Source organism: Simochromis diagramma, unplaced genomic scaffold (assembly GCF_900408965.1).
Source record: "Simochromis diagramma unplaced genomic scaffold, fSimDia1.1 OVJJ01000343.1, whole genome shotgun sequence".
NCBI classification, from domain to species: Eukaryota; Metazoa; Chordata; class Actinopteri; order Cichliformes; family Cichlidae; genus Simochromis; species Simochromis diagramma.
The window spans coordinates 2,433,041-2,460,768 of NW_024386831.1; the positions used below are offsets into that span (position 1 = coordinate 2,433,041).

A 27,728-nucleotide genomic window follows, 5' to 3' on the forward strand; every position below is an offset into this window, starting at 1 on the left:
ATATAAACTATTGATCTTTGTCTGGCGCAGGCGTTAGAGATATGAGCCTTAATATCACCGCCTCTCATTCTGCCTGCCCGGCTTCCATAAAGTTGAGCGTCTAACCACAGAAGCAGACCTCGCTCTCTCATAAGCCCCGCGGTGAGCTTGATATAGCGGCGGGTTCACAGGTGTCATTTCTCCGCTAAGTACTCCAAACACCGACGCGATCGTTTCCGTGCCCTGCGCGTATTTTAACAACCGGCGGCGAGGTTTTTGTGAGCCACGCTCAATCCTCCCTTTATTGACCATTTAAGCTCCTCGCTCGCCGCCATCTGAAAGGCTCCCGTATAACAAAAGCAGTGGGTTTCTGCGGCTGGAAAGCGGCCGTCTCCCTGAGCCCATGGCCGGTGTTTAATGCACGATAACAAGCAGAGGTGGGTCGGTGTTACGCGCGCCCACAAGAGTAAAGAAGAGGAAGGCCTTTCAGCACCGCGGACAGCTCCTGTGTGCACCTTTCAGCACATGAGGCTAACACGTCAGCCGAAACAGCTCGCACTGTCTTTTTGTCTTTTTGTCTTTTTTTTTTTTTTTTTTTTTTTGAAACTTGGGTCCTGCAAAAGCATCCCTCCCCGGAAACCATCACAAGACCACTTGAACACTCCCCTCCTCCTTCCCCTCCTCCACTCCGTCTTGGGCTATATCCTCCAAAATACCAGCATCACTGAGAGTAGACAGGGAGAGAGACCAGACACCCCGGAGAAGTGTCAGGCTGGTAAAATGTGAGAACACTCCGTCTTTCTCGCTTCAGCAAACGAGCGTGTCCGAAACTCTCCTCCCTTTTCCCGGAGGGGGGTTGATGTGAACGCACAGGGCTGCGTTGGCTTCTCGTCACACGCTCGCCAAGACCTCGCACATATTCAATCGTGACGGATTCGTCCCTTCGCTCCACCACTCCTGTTTAAGATTCCGCAGTTGACAAGACGGCGCCTTGCCCTCCCCGCCTCTCTCATCAGACTTATTTTGCGCCGAAAACGGGATTCTGTCCGCTTTTCTTTAGGATTCGACCAAGTTTTCCCTTCCGAGGAGTTTTACAATGACAGCTACCAAGGAGCAGCCGAATCAGAGACAGAATCAACCGCAGCAGGATGAGGTGGGCAACTGGCTTTTTCTTTTGACTTCCACTTTACCCTTGTGCTTTATGTTAAACTCTGCGGGATAACCTGTTCCGCAGCCTGTTCTAGCTTTAGGGTTTAAGGTCTGCTGAGAGGCCACCGCTGTGGCCACATCCACTAAGTGAAATGTGTAAAAATTCAGTGGCCGCTCGGCTCCCCCTATCAAGCAGCATCAGCTTTCTGTGCAGATAATGAGGCTGTGGCTCCAGTGCGAAGGGGCTCATTCAAGTTGGGTGCTGCACGTAGCAGCATCGAATTAATCGTGTCGTCGCCAGCTGTGCGCGGAGCTTATTGTCAACTGTCAGGACTGGGTCACAGAAAGCTTGAACGCCGTGGGCACACGCGCTGTCAGTGAAGGGGGAGAGATTGAGAGAGGAGCACTGCAGCTTGGGCGCATTGTAATTCAGCCGTTGCCTCCTGTCAGCTGCCCCCGACACCTTGAAAGAGAACAGTCCTGGAAAAATCACTTTATAAGGGTGGGGAAAAGAGCGCAATGTGCTCATTTTTCTATCTGCAAGACGCACATCAGCTCTACCTGATGTTCTCATCAGCTCATTAGCCTGCAGGGGTTAAACGTTCTCGGTTTGGCACCTTCACACAGGTGGCGTTGCGCACTGCAATGCTTTTTTTTCAGGGCAATAAGATCAAGACTGCAACTTGACAACCTCGCACGTGGGTTTGCGCCAAACCGCTGAGGCTAAATCAGCTGCAATTAATGATCACCATCAGTTTTCTATTCATCCATCAGTTTGCTTTTCAATTAAAACAAATGAAGAGTTCTGTGAATGATGCAAATTCCATCTGTTTCACCCCAGGCTTTCCTCTGAGAGGTCCAAATATATTCTGGGTGCTCTTAATTGAATTCAGTCATGTAGTCCTATTATTCTAAGAAATCAAAACCTCGGCCTCATAATTGAGTTTCTGTGCCTGAAATATTAGAAGGCCTCATGAGATGTTGGTGAAGTATGACAGCTCACAGTTTTCTTTGATCCATCCTCTATACTTAAAGCGCAGTGGATACTACTCAGTAGGGCTCTCAGGCTAATTCAAAGTCATGTTGTTGATTTCATGTGTGAGCACTGACTACTCATTTGATTAGGGATGATATTGTGTACCATATGTTCATAAATGCCAGAAGTTGTTAAGCCTGCAGGCAAGCTGACTGTGTTGGTGCTTTTATGAAGGCATTTCTGGTGTGTTTAAAAGCATTCAGTAACATAGCGGTGACTTCAAAGCAGCAACAGCATGAACATATATAAGTGTGTAAGAATCACAAAGTCAGGTGATGGTATTGTGAGCAAAAATGTCAGTGAAGTGAAGACAGTTTGAAAACACTCTGAGTTTTTCGAGCACTTTGTGTTGGGAGCTATTGCATAAGATTTGTGCAGCAGGCCGGCGTCATGTTTGCAAGCATTGGGGGTGAGAGTAGTGCCTTAGCTGAGCCAAAGCTATTACTGTCCCAGGCACTGTCAACCCACAGTGAGTATGTATAGCTCTTTGGCAGGCTCTTAACAGGGTAACTCTTCATCAAAGTTGCATGAAGATGCTGAGAGAATTACAAAAGGGGAAAAGACGAAGGTGTCTCTAAATAATGGGTGAAGGAGAAAAGTGGGCCCTAAGCTGTTTTTTAAATGCAAAGTGGAGGACCGGCAATTCTCTTTTCATACTCTGCCTCTCTTTACCACAGTTGAGTCCATTGTTGTTGCATTAAAAGCCTTTTTTTCTCTTTCTTTTTTGTGGTTTTGTCATTCTGACAAAAAAAGAGAAAAAAGTAAAAGAAAAAACCTCACAACTAGCCACACAAATAACACTGGTGGGAACTGTGTGACGCAAATCCATAAAACTCTCCAGCTTTTCACTTGCTTTTTTTAAGATATCTATTATTTTGTCCAGAAGGATGGCAGCCAGCTTGTTTTTTTTCCTCCATCATCCAACAATTTGCAGCAATTTGCAAGAACCACAAAAATACCTCTATAACCAAACATCTGACCCTTCTCTTAAATATCCATCTGTGCAAAAAGCCAAATAAAAGTTTTCAAAATTCAGATACATGAAGAAAAAAAATACCTGGGAAAAGAGTTGCTTGCACATCATCTCATTCTTCATGTGTGTTTTCACAGACATGACTGATGTGTTGATGTTTTGTTGTTTCCAAGGACACATAGTCGCTTTTAAAGGATTCTGACAGATTTCGGTTTCTCCTACAATAAAGTGGATATATATTTTAGTTCTTGGCATGTTAATAATCCAGCTAGTCATTTTGATGTATGGTTATTGGTGTGTGTAGGTAGTAGCAACTATTGTCCCTGTTACCGACTGCAACTTAGTGTATGTGATAAAATGCAAATAATAAAGCTGACTTTAGAGAGGTTTTGACTTTGGCTTAAATTCTATGAATTTTCTCAAATGCTTTCCAATGCTGTTAATGTTAATGTAGGAATCAGGTTTTCAAAAAGGAGAATGTGTGTATGAAGAAACAAACAAACAAAACCCCCAAAATGAAACAATATAACTCATTCTGTTCTTCCCCGTTTTAAGGAGAATGGGCTACAGCTAAATTTCAGACTGCAGGACCTTCTGCTGTTCCTGGTAACTGTTAGAGTTTGCCCCCTCCTACTTCTGTGTCAACACAGCTGAAATAAGAGACATTTTTTTAGTTCTTAGAACTCCATTTTTATTGTTTTTTTTTTTCAATTCCCTTAGAGTAATTACTTTCCCATCATAAGCATGACATAGGTGTACTGTGACCAGTCCAAAATTAGCAATGCACACTGCAGCTTTTAGCATTTTCATTAACACTGGAACAAAACACAGGGAAATGAATCAAGGGAAGGCTTTACTGAGCCTGTAGCCAATGGGAGAAGCACTATGCATGTGATTTTTCACTCATCAGAAAAATATTAGCTTGCAATTCCTTTCAGCTTGCATATTTTAAACCAAAGTCACAGTGAAGCAACACAGAGAGAAAATTAAAGCAGGATTGGAAGAAAGTAAAACATGAGGTGACATTGAATTATCAGCGACTGGCTGGCTGTTATATCTGATCAGAGTTCCTATTAGCAGCTCAAATGCAAAAAAGAAAAAATAAAGAAGGTATTCAACTCCTGAAGGACCCCCCTTATGGGTATTTGTGCCCACCAAAATTCTTTGGTCTGGACTAAAGTGTTTTAAGATGCTGACTGATATGCTGGCTCTCTAAGCCATTATGTGCTGTTGTGACGAGCCGTTCTTATGCTGACTGTTAAGACCGAAAACAAAGCAGTTCACTGGGATTTGAGACAACTCTGTTTTTCTTCATTTTTATGTGTTTTTCCTCTGTGTGCTGTTTCAAAGACTGGCAGCTTATACACTGGAAATCGTTTGTCCTATGGTGATCATTTTATGTTCTGGACTGATGATTTGTTCAGGTGCACATGATACACTGACTATAATGACTGTATAAATAAATGTTTTTAGTGATTGACCTTGATAGTCATAAAAAGCGTTATAGGCAGAACATCTTAACTATTTTTGCTTTGCTTTAAAGAGAATACATGCAGTCAGCCAACTGTGAACGGGAGCAGTGGAGCAGTCTTGGCAGTGAAACCATACAGTGTGGCCAATCCCTCTTTAGTTTCACTGCAATCTTAGAACAAACTGACTCATTTGACATTGGCTGATCTCACGCTGTGCTGCCTCCTTTAACCACACACACAATACAGGCTGACAGAGAGGTTGACCTCTCATTGCGACCCTGTGGCCAGCTCAGACTCTGTGCAGTCAGTGGGGTGTATAGACTCAGCACCTGGCCAGACAGAGTGTTCCCCTCGGCTTTGTTAATGGAGCCGTTGCTGTCTGTGACTGGGACTAGAGGCGAGCGTTAGGAGAAAAGGATGCCTACCCTATTGTGATTAAGAGGTGTGCTTGCACACGCTGTGATCCGGTGGCCCGGGAAACTGTAATTCACACTAATGGAGAAAATGTCCTGGACACTGCTGCTGCTGCTTCAGTGGCCTCAGAGACAGTTACTGAGAGAGGGAAGAACAAAAAAGAACAGGTTGCAAGGGAACTCGTGAGCATAGGTGGACAAAGAAAAGGAAATGTGAAGGGGGCAAAGAAGAGGGGGAAGGTGAGAAGACAGGGCCGGTTGTGTAAATGACAAATGGATTTAAAGAGGATCACGTGGAAGATGATGATGTGTGAGATGAAATGAAGTGAAAAGAAGATGTGTTAGTATGTTCAGGAGTGTGAGGAAAGGGACAGTTTTTTATCAATTGCTATGACTTATAGCAACGATAACGTGAAAACAATGTTAGTTTTGTATAATGATGAACTTACAGTAAAACACTGTGTCTGCAAACAGAAGTTTTTCATTTACTGCTTAGTGTCCAGCTAATTTTTAGGCTCCTATAAAGATAATTTTGTTACAGAGATTTGCAGAAGGAATGCTTTCGCATCAGCGACTTTGCTTGTTTTCTTTGTGCTACTTATCATTTGCCCTTTCACCCTGAAAAACTGTAATAAGAAGGAATTCTTCACAAGCGCTCATATGTGACAACCAAGGAGTGACATTCGTCTCACTTTTGCCATAAAACTTGTGCATCATGTTTGGATAACCTATGAACCAATGAAAGACACAGCTAATGGTGTTTTTCCTTGGAATGACATTCCTATCTGACTCATCAAGTGTCACATGTAGCACCAACATTAGTGAAAATTCACTTTTTTATTTGCCTCTTATGTGATAATAACTGCAGAGAAAAAAATAAAACAAAGGTGATCTAAGGAGCTTGGAGAGAGGTTTCATCAGTTCCTGAGGTCACCGGTGCCCAGAAGGGAAGAAGTCTCTTGGATGCGAGGTGAAACATCTTCACAAAATTTAAAGAAGTCCAGTCGTTTTCTTTCTAAGCTCCTTAGACTGCCATGACTGGATGACTGAGAACCTACACAGACAAGCAAAGGTCTGCTCCCTGTGGGGTTATAAAGTATGCGTGTTAACCTTTGGGCTTCCAAGGTGCGGCCTTATGTTGAGAGAAATAATGTTTGTATCAGATATATAAAATAAAATATGTGAAAATATAAGCAAAACCAAATATTTAGTTACTGTTAAATGTTGACTTTGGATTATCTTATTTTTGTCTTTGTGGGTAAATTAAATGGATTCAACAAAAGGGGAAAAAAAGGCATAACAAAACAGAATATTGGGAGAAGAGACTGAAAGATGCTGCTAAATTAGGTTTATTGTTAATATGATTTGAATGCAAGATATCATTTTGTATAAATGGGTATATAAATATCAATTATAGAAATGGGTAAATAAATGTTCAGCCCATTTCTGCATTGGGTTGGCGTCAGGTTGGCTGGCAGTGCTTGAGTTTTGCATCACATTTTTCCATCTTTTGGGCTGAATTTGTATTCAGCGCATGCTGTTCAATCTCAAATCGAATGGACAGAGAGGAAGAGCTGCTATTTTTTGAACATTGCATAATCAGAAGCACTGCAAAGTGTCCCAGCCTGTGTGCTGACTTACACTCACCACCTTCCTGTCATAAGCTTGTCTCTGTATCCCGAGGCGACCGGTGCCCTGAATTAGCTGAAGCTGACACATGTTCCATCCTCGAAAGGATTAAAAGGCAATTACAGAGTTTGAGTCATCAGTTGTGACACAGACAAGGGGACAGGCTGCAGTCGAACCCAAGATAGCAGGAATTAGGAAGAGGGAACAGTCAGACCTTCTACCTGTGTGTGTGATAACAGGGTAGCTTGTGAGTGAATGGGTAGTTGCAGGTAAAGCACACATCTCAGTCACCACTAATTCACCTTTACCTGATATTTTATGAATGCAAAGTTGGATGTAGATGTGTTTTTTCTTCACTGGCTTAAAAAAAGCCTTAAAATTTTAAAATCACCCCAGGCAACTTTTTCTCCGCTCTAATTGAGATGCAGTAAATTTCCCTGAGCTGCTCAAACCATAATTGTGGTGCTGGGCATGTGGACCAATCTCACTTGAGAGTGAACCAGAGGATTGTCTTCTGAACAACAGAGGCAACAAAAGAAGTAATTACAACAACAAATGTCCTGGGAGACACACACTCTCTCATGCAAACTCTTTCTTTCTTGTGTATTCTCTCCCAGCAAACATGGTTTAAATATCATGGAATGATGGCAAAAACTGCACTGTAGGTGAGCAGATGTTGGCTGATTTTGGCATTTCCACAGACAACAGTGGTCACGTCAGACTGTTTCTTACAAAGCAAGGATTGTTGTTGAAATTGTTGCCATAAAGAAGACAAACTCAAGAGTCTACATTGTGGAAATTGTATCTTTTTGTCTTTTGCCTGGTTACATTTCTTGTCTGGAGTCAAGCGCTATATCCCTTTTTTCACTGTTTTAGTCAGCTGGCTCAGTGTGATAAGAAGTGGACTCCAGAGCACAGGTCACACATCTGAGTCCCTTTTCCTCTCTCATAAGCTGGAATGTTTTATATATGTCAAGTTAGGCTACATAACTGAAACTGGAGATACCTCCAATTTAATGTGTTAGTAATAAATGAAGCAACATACATAAGGGAGATACTTGAACTTGTTTTACTCTGGCTCTAGTCACACAGGTCTCGAGACCAGTCAGCAGCCACCTGGTAACAATCACTTGCTGGGAAAGATTTGCAATCCCAGACTGAATGATTGATAAAGAGCGACTGATTGTAAAGAGGTATATATTGCAGAGAAAACTTTCTTCCGATTGCTTTGGTAGCTAGACGGTTGCAACAGCCGCGATCTTTTTGTGAGTTTTTGCAGACATCTTCCATGCAAAATACTTGCCAAATGATAGTGCAACACCAAAATGTAAGTAAAGTAAAACTAGTACCTTTTGAAATTTGTTACTTGCACGCATTGCACATTTCACAATTTCACGACACCTGCAAGTATCTGCTGATAAGTTGCCATCTTCTGTATAAACTAGCAACACCTGTGCAACTGATTTCATTTGACAAAATACAGCAACCTGCTTGTGGAATATATATTTATCTCAAGTGATCAGAAGTTGCTAGGGGTCACCAAACAGTCTCTAGACCTATGTGACTGAGGCTTTAGGCCACATAGTTGATGCGTCATTGTTTAGAAATTTTCCTGTGTGCAACATGAGTGACATATTGCAAAGCCACAATACGAAGAGTACACATCAAGAAGAGATGATCAGCCAGTGCCTGATGTTGAAATATTTGCATGAGAAAGTGAAGCTGGGCTGTTAGCAGAACCTTATCTTTCTACTTTGTGTTGTCATGTCTGAGAAGAGTTGTCACCAGTGCAGGAAGCCTTTGTGTCAACCTGGACTTGGCTCTCTGTGGATGTTGTCGAACGCTGTCAAACATTCCAGCAGTCTCATTTCTTTTAAACACCAAACTACAGAAATGAATTTTAGATTCCTTCCTTAATTTTGTTCTCATTAATATTGACTGGCTGGCTCCTGTCGGGCTTTTTCCTCAGCACTAGTTCATCAGCCCAGCTCAGATGAAGTGCAGGAGTATTTTCTGGCAAACAAGGTTTTCTGCACTTCCAGGACTTATAGTAAGCACTGAGGGCAGTCGCAGATCGATTTCACTCTCTGGGCTAGATAATCAAAGCCTCATCTGAAAGGCCGGTGATATTGATAGCACTCTACTGATACATAGATAGACCACTGCATCTATTTATCGACTCTCCGTTGTATGTTCACTGAACATGGGTGAGAGGAAAGTGTACAGACCTGTACAGTGTGAAGTGCAGTGAACACTAAGACCAGGTAAAGGGTGTCACATGTGGTTGATGTGACATTTTGTAACAGAAGCAGAACTCTAAACGACTACAAGAAAGATTTTCAGTTTATTTCAACCTGCTGTATTTTGTGGCTATTGAGTCATGCTAACATTGTTGTGAAAAACCGATCTCTGCAGCTGTTTTAGAAAACAACAGATTTCAGGACAAGAAGTTCAAGCTCCAAGCAGCAGTCGAAAAAAACCTGATAAATGCTCCAAGTCCTGCAACTGTGCCGATTCCTCGGTCTTCTGACTCACTTTAAATTTATTGTTCTTTTTTTGTTGTTCATGTTTTAATAGAGAGGAGTCCATTAAGTTTATAGTGATGGGTAATTCATGACATTTTATTAGCAGGATGAAATGATTGCTTCTTTTTTTTTCCTGACCTTTTGTCTTTTGTTATTATAAATCAAGTGCACCTGTTTTCTTTCATGTCAGCTTGCACCTCCCTAAAAAAGTATCAAAAAACAAACAAGCTCACTCAATATTATCATATGAGCAGTAGTGACACATTATCAATATTTCATTTCTAAATATCACACTTACCGTCAATACATGATAATCGTGACACCCGTAGCTGAAACACAGAATTTTATGGAGAGTGACTTTCACCTTTGTCACAGTAATTAACTCGAGAGAAGAAAAACAACACAATTAAAGCCACACACACACACACGGTGTCTCTCTCTCTCTCTCTCTCTCTCTCTCACACACACACACACACTAGATTAAAAAATCACTGGTTAGGGCTTTGCTTGGCTTACCCAAAATGCACATCAGTTCTTCCTTTCTGCACAGATTTAGACGCCACCACAAACTGTAACCATGCCGAACCCTTAAACACTGAGCATGCTGTGTTAATTCATCGAACCATCCACAGACTTAAAGAGTAAATCTCAGTTTGTGAAGTCTGCTAAAATACACAGCAGTGCTGTAAATCCATTCTCTGCCATAGATTCCTGTCAAGAAATCTTGTACTAACCTTGATAGCGAGCTACAGTAAGTCACAAACATTTTTTTCTGTCAACCTTGGAGTTTTCACAGCTCACTTACTCAGACAGACATCTGTCACACTCTTTTTTTTTTTGGCTTGTTTTTCAAGCTGCCATTTCATGATTCAAGATGTCACCGACATCCAAAGATGCAATTAACTGCAGTCATATCACGTAGTTGTCTTTGAAGTTAAATGGTGTTATTCGAGGCGGGGAACTCGCTTGCTGTTCATAAACCCTATATGGAACATCGAAAACAACAGTGACTGTAATACACTAGCAATTGTGTGTACATATGTGAGTCTCCAGAGTCTGATACATCTTTTTCCTATTAAAACCACATCAGCGCGCCTCACTGTTGTACTGGGTGATGTGTTTATTCATTATGATTAACATGGGCACTATAGCTCACCGTGCTGCTGCTGTAAATATGAGACCATTAAATCAGGATTAATCTGTAGCGAAACATAGCCCCCCACAGTGCACTACTCACACCAGTTTGGGCAAAATTAGCTAAAAACTACAGCTGTTCTAGGAAACAGCTGAGCCTGAGCTCACACTCTGTGGGACTGATGATGATCTTGTGATTTGTTGACAATTACAGACACCGGGTCTTTGTGTTAAACCACTGTGCTAGAAAGTAATAGAATAGAATATATGTTTATTGTCATTGTACATGTACAAAGAAGTTATGGGTGCTCCACGCCAACTGTGCAGGAATAAAATATAAATAGTAAAACAACAGGAGAAATGTATACAAAACAAGAGAAATGCACGCACTGGAGAACAAAGTGATTGGAAGTAGTGCAAAGAACTTGGTCTGGGTATAGAGTCTGTGTGTGAGTGGCCTGGGTGATGAGGGTTACTCAGACCATGGCTCAGATTGGCAAGGTGAGTGGGCAGGGGTGGGGTGTGGGGGGGATAGTGTTTATTAACAACCAGCATTACCAGTATAACCAGTATTAGCTACAATGATTGCTGATGCAATGCATTTTTCTGCTTCAGAAGCTATTTTATGAAATCTGTAGTTTCTAAAATTAAGATGTCCATTGGTGGAGGATGCACAGATTATTACAACAGTGAGATGGGCCTCATCCATTCGTGTAGAGGTCCCTTTTTCTGTCACAGGTAATGCCGTGGTCAAGTCTGTCTGGTAGATGTTTTAAAGGACAGTATTTAACCCAAACAACTCTCTTTTCCTAAACATAACCGAGCTGCTTATTGCTTAAAAGAATTTACAAGGGTTACAAGTGAAAAACTAAGAAGAGCATCTTGCCCTGTGACAGCTGGGATAAGCTCCAAAACCCTCATGATTCTGGATTGAATAAGGGGTTAAGAAAGTGGATGGATGGAAATAAAGTGAAACTTAGCACAAACACTGCTGGAGACATTTGGAGCATTAGATGGTGAGAAGGGGTTCACCTTGAAGAAGTTGGCAGTTAATCACAGGACTGCGACAAACAGACAGACGATCATTCACACCTACAGATAATTTAGAATCACCCGTTAACCTAACAAGCGTCTGTTTGGGCTGTGAGAGGAAGCCAGAGGGAGCTTCATGCAAGGGACTCAGCTGGCCCATCCATTCAAACCAAAGACCTTTGTGCTATGAAGTGACACTGCACCCCTGTGTCATCATTAAATTAAATAACAAAAGCTGCTGTTTCAATATAACTAGTTAAAAAGACAGAAATGACTTTAAAGCTTTTTTTTTAAATTCTACAAAGACTTTTCTTTAAAAAGTGACCTCGTGTGGGAGAATGAATTGTGACTGCTTTCTTTCTGCAGTGCAGATAGAAATAATGTACAGTGGAAGTGAGAAAACAGAACCTCTGAAGAAAGAGTCAGGCCATCAGACAGTGATACTCACTCGTAACACTAGCTATTAGTAGGTGTTCTTTTGAAAGCATGGTCTCCTCATAAAGGACTGCGAACACAGGAAGTTTTACATCTTTTTAAATCTTATCCCACACCATAAATGTGTAGCAGCAACCCAAAGTGTATTATTTGTATTCTTTTATTTTTTCTTGCTATGTGTTTTGGGGTCATAACACTGCCAAAATGCAGCTTACCCTGGTACCGTGTGTTGCCACCAGACGTATCTAGAAGTATCGATTTTAGCGTTGTGTCATCGCATTTGGCTTTTACTTTAAAAGTGTCCATATCTGGATGAGAGGTTGCTAAAATGCTGACTAATAGTAGCAAGGTGCATACATGCATTGAGTGGGTAGATAATGTTAATAAAAAATGCTCCAAAAAACACCAACAATCAAAAGGTCCCTTTCAATTACTCCAATTAGCTGATGAGATCCACAGCTAAGCTAACTATAAACATGCTTATTTCTGCTCTGAAGTTGGACATTTTAATGCTGCAGTCTATGGGGACCGACTCAGTTTAGGGAGCCTTTATGAAATCTGACAAACAATGCCTGATAGGTAAACATGGTTGCGTGAGCTGTTTGACAAGACAATGAAGGACAATGTTGTTTGCTGTGTAGTTGTTCCACACCCTAAACAGGTCACAGTGCTTCCCATAGACTTGCATCTGTAGCTGTAGAAAGGAAGAGGATTGTGTATACACAGCACATATGTGTGAGTATGAAAGGATGTGTGCCCAGGATTCTTTAAATTAATTAACAAATACCATGTATACTTATGGCCTCTGCTTTCATCCTGTAGACAAACACCACTTTCATTGTCTGCTCTGTCTTCTGTTCTGCAGTCTCAGTGAGCTCCAGTTCAAAATGAACCTCCACCTTCCAGAACACGGACTAACATTGACAGCTGCAGTCCGAGACAATAAAGCTGGAGTTTGTTGAACCACAGGATCACAGAGGGTCGTCCTAACAGTGACCTGACCAGTCTGTTCATAGAGACACCCTAGGCAGGAAGGGCCAGAAAAATGTCTGGGCTTTTCTAGGCTCTGTTCTATTTTCACACAATGGAAAACATTAACATGTATTTTATACTTTTTAAGTCAGCTGTGCATTATGTTAAAATATATATTCAAGATTTTCTACATTTAGGACAACAGGTAGTTAATGGTTTCATTTACGGCAGCAGAGAGACATAGTTCCAGGGTCTGGAAGGATGATGATAACAGTTTAAGCTAATTAAAAATACCCTAAAAGGGTAATTGCTATATTCCACTGTAGGCATTGTCTTTATTTTTATTGTGACGGGATATTTTTGTCTTTGTGTGGCAAAGCGGGCCGTTGCCCTTTTTATTCTGTTGTCAAGACATCGGCCATCGTAATCGCCAAGCCGAGAGCCACTGTAAACATCACTGAGGGTGAGATCATCAAATCAGTTGCCGCTGCACACCTCTTCATCCAACTCCCAACTGTGCTGTCCTTCCCTCTCCACCTCTCCATCCCCACTAATTCCCTCTCAACTAGCAATTTTATAGCTCAGTGCCTGCTGAATCCTCCAATGTGACCCTATAGGTATAAAAACCACACAGTGCCACTTTTCAACCACACGAAGAGACAATTTCCTGCCTGCTCCAGACACATTCAGCTCCTTGTCGACGAGCTTCTCTTCCTATTGCTGCTTAATTCAGGCTCTCCTTTCAATTTTTATTTCTCCCGATAAATGAGATTTTGTTTCTGAATTGGGAGGAAATGGCTGGAGTCTTATCCACAGCCCGGAGTGTAATGTGCCTAGGAATGTAGTCAGCTGTGTCTAATTGCGTTGAGATTGGAGATTTGACTGCTGGGGACTGACAAAGGCTTTAGTGTCCACCATGTAAATGAACAAAAAAATTGCATTTAAATGTGTGTGGAAAATTCAAAGCAAAAGGCGATTAATAGAATTAGCTTTATTGTCCTGTGTCCTTCACGTACTATAGGTGGTTTGAGCTTAGATTTATCCACTATAGCGCTCTAATCCAGATGAATGCATTTCATTTAATCCTCTCCAGGCCTTTGTTTGTCTAATAAAATCAGTCATTGCTCTCTTTTTGCGCATCACTGACTTCAGTGATTAGAATTAGCCAGGAAGAACATTAAATGTCTTTTGGCAAAATTCACACAATATAAAAGTATATTATAAATCTCCAAGCTAATGTGCCCCGCAGTAGACTATTCCCATCTCTAAAGAAAATGACTGTTATTACAGGATGTCAAATGTCTCCTTTATAGATTTAATTATATTTCACTTCTGATACACTGATGTTTTTCTTACTGTAAACACATCGGGGAGGATGTACAGCAGTGTGTGAAACTGTTGTCATCATAGCTGTAAAACAGGATCAAATATGAAAAAGTGCATACACACAGAAGGAAACAATTTGTATCAATGAAACAGGCGTAACTCTACAACACCTTTCTGCGATAGATTCGGTCTAAAAGAAACTCTGATGATTGTGATAAAATCTAAAAGATCATCCAGGAAGAGATTATTAGCAATTCTGTGGAATCTAAATGAAATCCAGTGATGTGTTGCGAGAACAGGTACAATGACATCTTGTTGATGTTCACTCTTGTCATCCTCACATTTGAATGTACCATCATGTTGGTTTTTACCACCATTTAATTTAGGACAAGGGCTCAGAGATTGTCAGATTACAGAGAGATCCTACAACAAACCTGGAAAGGCAAGATGTTCTGGAGAAAACGCTGAAGAAGTCTGTGGTTGCTTTGGTTCCCTTTTGCAATTTCTTGGATCTCTATATAGGTTCTTTCTGAGGAGCAACACCTATTGTTCAGGTTTAAGTCTACAGCAAGGCTAACGTGACTGCAGTGATAATCCAGCTGGCCTGCAACAGCGCTGTGGTGACCATAAACTAGGTGTAAGCGTCTGAACAAAGGGGACGTCTGAGTGAAACATCTTCAGTTTTCAGGTGAACAGTTGAAGCAACTGGACGTGGGAGTAAATGGGAACTACTCATGACCAATGCTCAGCTGCACACTGATGCTTAATGAACAAAATCCTCCACAAGCGGACAGCGCTATAGAAGGCAAAGCATCTAATAGTCTAAATGATTAGAAGCCTAATTTGTGTTAAATATTGCAACCACACATAGAGAGACATTGACTTACTGCTCAGCCCAAAAAGTTTGAGATCCTCCTGGTTTACAATATATCTGTCAGACTGAGTGATTCATAGTTTTGTGGTATTGTTTTTATAAAGCCTAAATTTGAAATTAGATGAAATCCTATCAATTATTAACAGCATCTCAGCTGGTGAGAGTCATTGTTGTTTACTGTTCATAAAGACAAATGTCAGAGGAACGCAGCAGCTAATTGCAGTTTACTGTGTGACTTGGCGAATAATAGCACATCTGCTAAAAATAATGGCCAAAAAATGCAGTGAGTAATCTCTGCTGTTTTCTCTTGTTGTACACCAACAAACAAAAACCACATCACAAAAACCTTCAAAATAAATCCATTATTTTACTCCTACTTTCTCACTTTGAATAATTTAGACAGTATGGTACAAAACAACAACAACAAAAGGCATTTTAATTTCTGCCCAGTATTTTATACGTAAAGGTGGGGCAAAGTCAAAGCTAAACAACAACCAACTTAAACTACCGTTCACATGATGTGACATGAAATGATTGTAAATGCGGCGTAGTGGTGAACATGCCTTACATGTGTAAGATCCGCAGCTGGAGACCGGGGCAGGCAGAAGCCCACCCTCAGGGGATCACAGGCTAGTGTACTCCTTGATCCCACTCGCGGATAAATGGGAGGGTTTGCATCAGCAGAGGCATGCGGTGTAAAATCAGTGCCAAATCAAACCGCAGATCCATCTGCTGTGGCAACTCCTCGGGAATAAAAAAACAGCTGAAAAGATTGATCACTTGAATCACTTGAATAATATTATATAATTCAAGTTTCAGTGAATACAGTATAAAGAAATACTCTACCTGGACTTCCTGCTACATAATACATGGTTTAGTGCTAAGGATGTATCATTAATAGCCAAATATAAACAAAGTGTAATGAAACTGTCTCCTATTAATCGATGTAATGAAACGGGATATGCAGGGGGTTGATGTCACACAGGATGATGTTAGGGATAGGTCGAGGCAGGTGATCCTCTGTGGTGACCACTAAGGGGAGAAGCCAAAAAAAGAAGAAGAAAGAAAACGTATCTCTGTATGCTGGAGTGAGCATTGTCAAGGTTCATTATTGACAGGATTGAATTATTCAGACTTTCGTAGGTTTTGGAAGACAACCAGTGGAGAACTTGATGTGCCGGAACTGCTGTATATACACAAGAGTAACCATTTTTAAAAATATGTGTCTTCCACTTCATCATTAATGATTTCACTTTGCTGGAGCTGTTTAATTCTTTAATTGAACGCTTATGAAGGCCAAGTCAGTTTGGAGCTACACTGCTGTAACTGATGACTTGGCTGTGTTTGTTTCATACGCAGAGTCATCTATTTGCATTCGTTTTTAATGTGCCAGAGACTGTTACATGCAGGCCACTGAGGAAGATGCAGAAGACTGTAGTTTCTTTAATTTAATGTCAGTTTACTGCAGCGACGCGAAGAAGAACGGAAAAGATCATTCAACATTGCATTCAGTAGTATTTGGTTTCGCAATTAAAGGCATTTTTTGCTAATTGCAGGCCTTGTGTATGTTTGCGTGTTTTTGTTTTTTAATGTGTTTGGAACAGTTATGTACAAGTCACAGTGAATTAAATCAGACGGGAGAATACATAGTGTAAGTTAACAAAAGATCATATACATTAATCATTTGCTAGTTTCTAAAGCTCATTAGTGTGTGGAATGTAACAGTGTTTTTCTATTAAAAAGCAGCATATATTAATGAATCCATTGGGAGTTTTATGTTTATATTTACTGACTGACATTCAGGCTTTTTGAGTTTAAGCAGACACTCGATTCTATTGATGCCATACTACAACTGAGCATTTTAAATGAATAGATTTTATACGTAGCGACAGAAACAGCTTCACAAAGGCTGTATTAATTGTTAAGACTCCATATTTCACCTATCCATGCAGCCTTGTTGGAAGGAAAATAATCAAACTGGTGAAAACTGTGAGAGTGGTTCTTGAAATACGAGGTGATAAACAAAAATGTCTTTCACAAAAGATTTCTTTAAAAAAACTGTCCTTCCACAGTGTGGTTTAGTTCTGTTTTTTTTCCTTTTACCAGTAGTGCACTATAATGTGGAAACTGTTCATGGTTCTTTTGAAACGTCATCACTAGTACAGAAAATGTTTGCTGAATATTATATATGAATCATGAGGATACAAACAACATTCTTTTTAGCACTTTTCTTGCTTCGCCAGGAACTAATTTGACTCTATTCTGCTTCTGTATTGCTAAACTCAGCACTTGGCTGTGCGAGTCATCAACCCTGTATACGTGAAACCAATATAGTGGGGATGGTGACTAATTGAGAATTATCTCGCACGGACCAAAGGCCAATGGCAGCGTCCTTGAGGGCAGGGCTAATAATGCTGAATACAATAAGATGACAACATGTATAAGCTTGCCGTTTCCTGTTGCCCGTTGGATCAATTTGAGATGTTAAGCCTCAGGACCCCAGCATGGCTTTGGCGGTAGCTGTCAGTGATTCACGAGGCAGTGAGAAATGGTATTTCATGGGCAAACAAAAATAAACCTGTTCAGATGGCGTTATTTTTTTTCTCTCGCACCGACCTGCTGTTATTGTTAAAATGGCTCAGCCTCTGCTGAAATGCTGCTTGTCATTTGTCACACTATCGCCAAGGTCAGAGTCCAGGCGAGAGTAAGCTCACAGCTCTATAAATAGCCTGACTCCTCTGACAGAACCGCGTGTGCAGACACACATCTGTGCGCAGTAAAGCCTGTAAAAATTAGCTTATTAGCAGGAGTTTGATGAAGCTGGCAGGGGTCTTAATCAAATGTCTCAGAGGAGGCATTAGCATTCTAATATTACGTATTGTCTCATCATCAGGCTCAAAACTACAATGTTTGCCTCGAACAAGGTGTGTGTATTAACTGAGCAGGTGTTGGGACATAGCTTCTATTTGCATACCTTGAAAGCTTGAATTCTGGTGTATTACTGAGATGTCTTGAGGCTTTCGAGCGCAGCAAAGCCAACTACAAAGGGCACACTCTGCAACAGCTGGAAGAATACTGGACATATAAATGCAGGACTGCTAAAACACAGTGATAACCTGTGGTGTTTGTTCATGTTTTTGTATTACACATTGATATTTTTATCTCCAACTCAGAGGAAGGAAGGCTGGGAGCAACAGCAGGGTTACTCTATCACTCTTATTTAAGTTTTTTTCCTTGTGGATGTCTTGACTGCTTTTAAACAAGCTTTATACCTGGGTCATAAGAATTTAACAAACAAAATATGGGGCAGGGAGTATTCTTCTATTGGACATGTCGGTAATGCGGATAGGTGAGTCTAAAATTGTGGATATATTTAACTTAAAACACATGACTATGCAAGCCACAGGTTTGGCATTTGGCAAATGAAGAACAAACATACTAAGCAAATACAATGAGCTAAGTGAGAAGTAAGTAGGTAGTGTGGAGTTCTCTTATATCATAGGACAGAGAACATAGTTGAAAAAAGTCTGTCTGTAGCCACATATGAAGTGGGAAACCTGCTCATCTCAGTATAGTTGGAGATGAAGGCAGGGAGAAGGATCTCAAAGACTCCTACATGAAAATCAATATGATAGTGGCAAGGATAGTAACTGTCCTGTCCCTCAGTCTCACCAGGAAACATATTATCCACTGTCAGTGCTGCCCTGATATATTCAGCTGAGTTGTTGCTGACATTCAATGTGGGCATTTCCCCTTTTTTCGACTGCTCCTATGGTTCGCCATAGCAGATCATCTGCCTTCATCTCAGCCTATCTCGTGAATTCTCCTCTGTCACACAAATCTTCTGCGTGCCCTTTGTGTGTCCTCCTCCTTTGCTTTCAACCAACACTAGCACAGTTTCCATCAGCACCCTGCTGGCCAGCAGCACCAAAGGTGTTTGCCAAATCATAAAGACTGAGGTTTTCATATCAGATAAGTCGGGATTTGGGTTAACAGCGAAGATTTTGCCTTTAATGACACAACTCTTCACATTTATCTGGGTTTGGGCCCAGCATCACTAGCAGTTCATTGGCTTCTACATATACAGTACATTATCTACATATCATTGTTAGATATTCAATTTTCTTCATCATCTAACTCCTGTATCAACAGCAGGAATTAGATGGCATTTCCTTCAGTCGCTGTGGTAGGATTTGGATGTCCTGTGCTGGTGTGATGTCAGAACTGAACAAACACTTTTAAACCTAATTTTGGTGCAAACCACCAAACACCTTAGCTGTTGTAAGGTGTTAGCTGTGGGGTGGCTGTAGCTCAGGTGGCAGAGCCACTAATCAAAAGGTCAGTGGTTCGATCCCAGCCTGCCTCCTGGCTGTGTGCCAAATATCCTTGGGCAAGATACTAACCCCATGTTTGCCTGCTGGTGGTGGTCAGAGGGCCCGGTGGCGCCAGTGTCCGGCAGCCTCGCCTCTGTCAGTGCGCCCCAGGGCAGCTGTGGCTGCAATGTAGCTTGCCATTGCCAGTGTGTGAATGAATGGGTGAATGACTGAATGTAGTGTGAAGCGCTTTGAGTAAAGCGCTATACAAATGCAGGCCATTTGACTGCTGACTGATTCTTCACGTGCAGTTTTTTTTTCTGTTGGTAGCTTTCTCCACTCTTACTTAAGGCGTGGCCTTAGCCCAAACAAACTGCCTGGAGAGGTTACCAAGATGGCTGCTGAGTGCCAAGAACTGCTTCCACAAGGATCTTATCATAAAAAGTGTCACTGTAACAATGCAGACTCACTGCTGCTTCTCTGTTGTGCTCTCCTTCTTCTGTCATAACAATCCACTGTTATTTAAACAGTAAGTTAAGGCTCCTCATGCAATTACAAAGACAGGTGATGTGATTATAGAAAATCCTCTGTTAGTGCACAGCTAAGGCAGGACTGCAGAGGGAGAGGTGTTTGGGTGGTGTGCGATCATCTGCTTTGGTGCTTTAACGCACACACGGCCTTGTTGAAAACAGTGTGGAATAAAATCAGTGCAGTACAGAGATTGTGATGAGGCACTCCACTGATGTTGCACACGGAGACCAATTTACTAATCATGGGAGGCAACACTCACAGAGCTTTGTGAAGCGAGAGAAAATAATTCTGATGGTGTCAGCATCTTTTCTTTTTTCATATTTTTGTGCAGTGCTATCCACACTAAGGAATAAAAGTCAACATAATCTCAGAGCAGATGCTATGTCCCCCATAAGAGAAGCTGCAGGAAAACATAACTAGAAGATAACCCAGTGCTGAGTTACTTTTTATCAGTCTGCACTCACCCTGAACGCTGCAGTGTTTCCAGCAGTTGGACCCCTCAGGTCCTGCTGGAATTCATGCATGGAATAACATCATCAGCAGCGTTATCTCAGCTATGCCTCCAATGCTTCCCTAACATCCCATGTGACAGATTATTTTTCGTGGTCTACTTGACCTGATGAATAATTGACTGTATTGATTGAGTGTGATGGTGTTTGTTCCAAAGAGAGGCAGCTAGAATTACAGTCGAGTCAGTTTAATTAAAAGAGGATTCAGATCATTGTTCTTGTTCAACAAATAAATAAATAACAAGTCGAGGAAGTCAAATAAAAGGTATGAATTTATGCGTGTGCAGGCATGCGGGCATGTGGGGTGTGTTTTTGTTCTGTGAGAACAGATTCGAACATCCATTCATGAATTTTGCCGTCCCATTGTAAGAGTTGTGAGAGATATATTTTACACGCACAGTATAAGTAATCATAACTACTACACAGACCACTTCAGCAGTTCTCATGCAAATTTTCAATTTGTACATCGTTATGTATTGAATAAATATCACCTGCTGCTAATCTAATAAACCAACTTATTTTCATAACTGTTGAAGATTTGCTCAAAATTCTATAAAGAATTGGATTCTTCATGGAAGCTGAACTGCAGATGACAAAGCTGAAAGACAAAGTTAAAGCCTTCTCACTAAGCCCACTGTACACATTTTACCGCTTGGGCTGAGCTGTCCCTCTGATGTATTCATGTCTAATCTCATCCACGTCACTTCCAATAGAAATCTTCATCTTCAGCTCTACTGCCTGTCTTTTTTGTCAGTGCCACCATCTCCAAAACATACAACATAGCAGGTCTCACTACTATCTTATCATTTTTTCTTCCACTCTTCCTCTATCCTTCTGTCACAAATCACCCTTGACAGTCATCTCCACCCACTCCACCCTGCTTGCACCCTCTTTTTCACCTCTCTTATAGATTGTCTGTTGCTTTGGATGGTTGAGTCCAGGTACAGTGAAATCATCGACCTTCACTTTTTCTACTCCGTGCAGCTTCACTGTTCGCTCTATTATTCACACACATCTATTCTGCCTCACTTCTACTAACGTTCAATCCTCTTCTTTCCAGAGTACACCTTCATAGCTGCCTTCACTTTTTCTTTACTAATCCACTGCACTTCATGAATCACCAACTTTCCTCAGTCTGTCCTTCTTTCTCTCCCCTTTCCTTCATTTATCAGCTCCTCAAAGTTTTTCTTAGTATATATCTATCTAATCACTCTAACCTGCTGCACATCCTTTCCAACTCAAACTCTCTGCCTAGCCAATCAATACAAGTTCTTTTCTTCTCTAGTGCTCAGTTTCACATACAGCTCACTGCCACCTATGTCTTTGTTGTATGCCTGTCTGCTTTCAGTCATCTCCATGACTATCCCACTTTTTCTTTGCTGACTTCACTCACTGAATACTTTCCTGCACTTCATCATCCCACCTCCAAGTCTCATTGTCTTCTTTCCTCTCTCCAGAGGATACACTGAATACCTTCTTGGCAATTTTGCCAATCACTTCAGCTGTACTCTCATGTTCATCTGGTAACGCTTCATTTCATCCTTGCTTCTGTCTTCACTCGCTCACTCCACTTGATGTTCAGTCATCCTACAGACTAACATCCAGTGCTGCCTAGCTACATTCTCCCCTGACACGAACTTGCAGTCTATTTCTTTCAGACTGAACCTTCTGCAAAAGATGTAGTCCACCTGTGTACACCCTCCTCACCCTGTGTTCCTCCCTCTTTCTGAAATATGTGTTAACCACAAGCATTTCCATCCTTTTCACAAAATCCACTACCATGCATCCTGCTGAATTTCTCTCTAACACCATGCCTACCTATCACCTCCTCATCACCTCTGTTTCCTTCACTTACGTGTCCACTGAAATCTGCTCATACCACCACTCTCTCCCTAGAGAGGAGACTCTTCGCCCAGCTTATCTGGAATTCCTCTTTTTTCATCTAACTGACATGGAACATATATAGGGCCTACCGATGACAACATTTAACACCACCCCTTCAATTTCCAGCTTTGAACCCATGATCTTGTCTGACACCCTCTTCACCTCCACAACACTGTTCATATATTCTTCCTTTATTTCTCTTCCTAAACCACATCCACACCATACTATAACAGCTTGAACACACCTCCGTTGCTCCTGGCCTTGTTTCATTTCCACCTGGTCTCCTGCACACACAGTATGTCTAACTTCATTCTCTCCATCATATCAGTCAGCTGTCTCCTTTTAACAATCGTAGCCCTACATTTAAAGCCAATATTCCCACCTCCACACTCCTGACATTAATTCGCTCTCGCAGCCTCCAAACACGCCTCCCCCTCTCCCCTTCTTTTGTCTTCGGCGAACCACCGGCACCCTGTCGGTCAGCAGCACTGGAGGTGGTTGTTGTTAACCCGGGCCCCAACTGATCTGTTATGGAAATCTCATTCTTGGTGTTTGATTCGGCAAAGATTTTATCTGGGCTTGTGACCGACAATAGAAATATACTGGCTTGTGCTTTCCCCCATGGCTGGCTTATATAATTTGTATTCATTAATAGATTTGCCTATTTTATCCACTTTAGCTCAACTGTATCTTCCCACAATCAACAGGAGAGCCTCAGTGTAACTGCTGGTTATGATCAATAACACAGAGATCAAAACATCCCAACAGAGAGAGATTCGTGTGATGTGAACTGTTGCCTGCTGATACCTACATCATTTCCCTGAGTGTTCCTCACATGATCCTTTCTGATTTGTTATAGTGTAAAAGATGCTGACATTCTGTCCTTATAATGGTTTAATAGCTCTAAAACAAGAGGGTAGTTAATTCTTGTTAATTGATAAATGATTTAATATAATAATTGTGTTTATTGATTAGAAACGGAGATTATTCTCAACCATCTTATTTTATCTTAAGACTTTAACATGTGTGCAAAAACAATTGCCATTGTACCTGCAAAAATCATAGAAGTTAGCACACAGAGAAGCCAGCAATGACAGGCACTGTAAAGACTGAGCAGAAGACAGGACTTCTCGAAGGCTAAATAGGGAAACAGGTGAAAGCAACCACACATACACACATATAATGAAGGAACTAAAACAAACAGACATGAGCTAAAAAAAAAAAAACAGGATGCAGAACTGAAGCTCATTACTAGAAAAAAACAAAAAGTAAAATCAAAAATTCAGAGAGGTCATTATAAATAAATAAAATAAAATATAAAACATTTGTAATAATAACAAATTTTTAAAAGGAGCCCAAAATCAAATATATTCACAAAGAATTCAAAGCAACAATCATGACTTTGCCTCCTATGTCCAATTCCATTTCTGTTATTTCCAGTTCCAAGTAAATGAGCAAAACCTAAAGTAAAATATCAGAATAATTTAGATAGAGAACACAGTGAGAGCTCAGCATCTTACTTTGACTTATTCTCAGTCAGTAGCTAACACTTTTCATGCTTTTGTTACTTTTACAATATGCAATGATACAATCGCTGTGAATATGAGACTCTATTTAAGGCTCACAGCAGGCATCTTGGAAATCACACTTTAAATATGGAAAATCATGTGGCCCGTACCATAACTGCCTGACACAAATCCTGGTATGATATAAATATGCGAAAGACTGTTAGAGGAGAAAAGGAGATACTTTCTTGGGTCTTTGTCCTTGTCCCTTTACTTTCAGGAAAAAAAAAAGAAAAAGGAAGGCTTTCTTCTTAATACAGCCCAGCCTTTCAGGAGGCTATTTATAAGCCCGCGTGTCCCTCTGTTGCACAGACACACACTTTTTATGTGAAATAAATGAACACGTTCTGAAAACGAACGATGTCCTGGCAGAAAGTCAAAGATGAAAAAAAATAGGCAGGAGACGAGAAGAATATGCCTCGAGGTAAACTAGTTAGAGTAATGTCACTGGAGTATATGAAATACCTCATTTTACCTTTAATTAGGTTGTCGCTCAGGTAGTACCCTCTAAAGTATAAAGTACTTGACAAATGTATTTATTTGTACAATCACCAAAAGAAGCATAAACTTGGATACCTATGAATTAATTTCTTTTTTATCACTTGACAGACATCTGAATATCACTAAGATAGAAAAAGCCACTTTCAGAGCTTTTTCTATCCTCGATCTTCCCCAACAACCAGATTAGAATCACCAATTAACCTGACATGAGTCTCTTTGGACTGTGGGTTACAGCTGGGTTTTATTCTAGCCATGTTACAAATATTCACATTTTCCAAAACTAGAAACCCTTACCTTCCCAAAGAAGTCCCATACAGTCCCTATAAAAAGGTGACAAATTTAATCTAACCCTGAGTGCCTTCATAAGTTCCTAGCTACTTTAAACTCTAAATTTATATTTTTTTTTATTATGTTTTTGTTCTGTGCTAAACACAGACTTTCTCCTCATATTGTATTTTAAAAAATACAAGTAAGGATACAAATTTGGGAACGTGGACACACCTTTTGGCTCTCAAAGGTACTTTGAAGTGCAGTAATCATCCCCCAGGTGTATACGTTGCAATGATTTTTGTGTTGTGTTGGATGTGGGACAAATGTGGCATATAAAGAAAGATGAAACTTAAAACCATTTATATTTTATCATGTTTAATACGAGAGAGCAAAAATGCAATTTGTGGTGTAGTGTAATTATTAAAGCCATAAAATAATGCCTGCACTGGTTATTGGCTGGATTTTAATAAAACAGAGAAGAGAGGCCCCAGCCTGCCCTCCAATCAGCAGAGATTTATTGAGAAATGTATTATTTCTGATGAGGGTGTAATGACTGTGATAAAGCCCAGTTGCTGTCTTATTCCCCCTGGTAGGCTAAACATTTATCGGGCCCTTCCACTGTTTCCACAGTAATGGTAATGGAGAGACTCAGCAGGTCCGAATTCTCTTAGTGGTTCTATCATCGCTTGTAATGAAGTTAATAAATTGAAAATGATGATCCAAGAGTAGCTAAATAGGAAATTGGGGGAGAAAATGAGATAGGGAAAACGTGCAAACGAGAGGGTGAAAGAATCTCACGCACTGTGGCACAAGGGCAATTTGGAGTTACTGTCAGTCTTCAAGGACATGTCAGCCTTTTGTGGTACTAATGAAATGAGCAACAGCCCAAGTCCTGATATTAGATGAGTCTTATGAGTCCAGAGGGGGCTGTGAATAATGTAACAGCACATGTATGTAATGGTTACAGTGAACTGCTTCAGTGTTTAGGAAGTCCGTGTTCACTTGATACTCAGCGTAGGGAAAATTAAGTGTAAATCTGCCAAAATTCGACTAGATTTGGGTTGTTGTTGAAAACTCTGTGGTACCTTGTGTTCTGCGAATAAAAACCTGGAGGTGCTTCAGTCATAATTGACTCATCCGTCAATATATGAGAGTCATGACTCAGATTAAGTGAGTTACAGCACTTTTAACCATGTCATGTCAAGTGCTTAGAAAATGGATTTCAGACTAAATCTGAGACAGGTGCAGCTTCTCTCTCTCTTTTTTTTTTTTTGTAGCAAAATTTGGCTCAGATTGGCAATCATTTTAGACCACTTTCCCTCCAGCCAATCAGAGTGCAGTGGTGGGCTGGTGAGCAGTAATCGCTGCATTTCAGCTGCAGGGTTTTGTGGGTAATTGAGGCCAGGAGGATCTGCGGAAGGAAGAAATTTGTAGGAGGGGGCTTAGTTCACGTTATCAGAGGCAGCAGATGTGGTGGAAGACCCAGTTTAAGACTTTCTAACACCAGGATTCAGAGATGGAGTTGCAGGCAAAAGCTTCACAAACTCTCCTGGATAGCTATTTCTCTGTAGATAATATCACACAGACACGCACAAACACCCACACCCACACTCTACAATCAGTCAGATTTCTGAAACCAAGCCCTGCTGTTTTCAGTATCTGTAAAAGATGGAGCAACATCTCTGTCTGATTCAGAAAAAGTGACCCCTGACCCTTGCAGAATTTTTTTTCATAGGTCAGAAGCTGAAACTCGAAGGTAAGGTTGGCCAAGTGGTAATTAAACCATGCAAATACTCTTCAGCTTTTCACCATATCAGAGTTTCATTTTCAGTTTTACAGTGTGGCTCATTTAAAGCCCTCCATTGCAAATCCTCCACTGTGTAGGGGATTGGATTGGAAGCACAACGCCCCAATGTGACCTATGTTAATAGGTACTGTAAGTGAAACCAGAGTGCACAGAGTGTACAATATGTGATGATCAGGAAGGACTTTTTTTTTTTAATTAAAAATAAAGCTATTTGTGTCATATTTGCTGTCTGGTGTTATTCTTCTTATTGGTATCTTCACTTTCAGTCATTCAGTCATCGCCTTCGATATCTCCCCTCTGACCTCCACCTTTTTTCTGTGTGTCTCTCTGCAGGACCTGGGTGGAGTGAGTCCTCCTCAGAGGAACTGGAAGGGGATTGCTATCGCTCTGCTGGTCATACTGGTGGTCTGTTCCCTCATCACTATGTCTGTCATCCTCCTCACACCAGGTAACACTCAGACTTGATTGTGATGAACTGATGTTTTAGGGGGAGTTTTGTTTTTCTGCATCTACTTGCACTGACAAAATGTCTTCAGCACAGTCTACAATTTAATCATAACCGCATAATTTATGCTTATTAAGATTTAATCAACTGAGCAAAAATTATACAGCCATTTACGACTCTCGTATTGTAATACCCATCTCACATGTTTACCTAACCTTCACAGTAAACGCTATTTATGTATCATTTTTGTTCATTGTTTTACAGTGTTTACTGTTAGCTTCTGCTGCTGTTTCCAAAAAAAAAAAAATCAATTAATGCAGATTTAAGGTGTCGAAATCTGTTTAAAATTCTTTCGTTTGATTTAAAAGGCAGTGGATGAATAGTTCACCTTTTCTGGTGGTCGTTTCCTTAATATCTATCTGTAGGCCAACTTAAAGCCACATAAGTAAATATTTTCATGTATAAAATGGCTAAGATGAAACTGAAATATGAACTCATTGTTTTTGCCTTATGGCCCCCACAGGGTTGTACTATGAAGCAAGTTCGACATAGCTGGCCAGAGATGATAGGTATCACACTGGTGGTTATCAGCTTGATCTATTAATCGAGGGTTTCTGCTTTAGGCTGTTTGTACGCTCCCATAAGATGGGTCATTTGATGCACCATTTGACTCTTCTGCTGCACAAAGTAATCTGATTGAGTCCGTCTGACTTCAGTCAAAGGGATCAGGTCACGGAGAGAAAAAAAAATATGCATAGTAATTTGTATCTAAATTTACAAATTACTATGTACAGTACATTTCACCACTTAACACACTTCCAAAACTGCTGTTATTCTAACATGAAAGCTGCACATGAAAGCTACATTCCTTACATGATGACCAGGGAGTGCATTTAGACCTAACCCTGTCCCATAATGAAGTGCATGAGGGGATCCATTCAGTTTATGGCCAAA

At 40.8% G+C, this 27,728-nt stretch overlaps 1 protein-coding gene across 2 annotated transcripts in view; it reads left to right on the forward strand.

Annotated features, from left to right (window-relative positions):
* The window catches only part of LOC120730878 (inactive dipeptidyl peptidase 10-like), a 246,633-nt gene that overhangs the window by 102,486 nt on the left and 116,419 nt on the right, over nt 1-27,728 (forward strand). Inside the window, exons 1-2 of one of the 2 annotated variants that reach the window (XM_040027446.1) lie at nt 605-1,132; nt 26,663-26,777. In XM_040027446.1, coding sequence (XP_039883380.1) covers nt 1,076-1,132; nt 26,663-26,777 — 172 coding nt within the window. In that variant the 5' untranslated portion in view covers nt 605-1,075. Of the gene's footprint in view, nt 1-604; nt 1,133-26,662; nt 26,778-27,728 lie in introns of those variants that run through there. The other variant, XM_040027445.1, reaches the window with a different exon arrangement.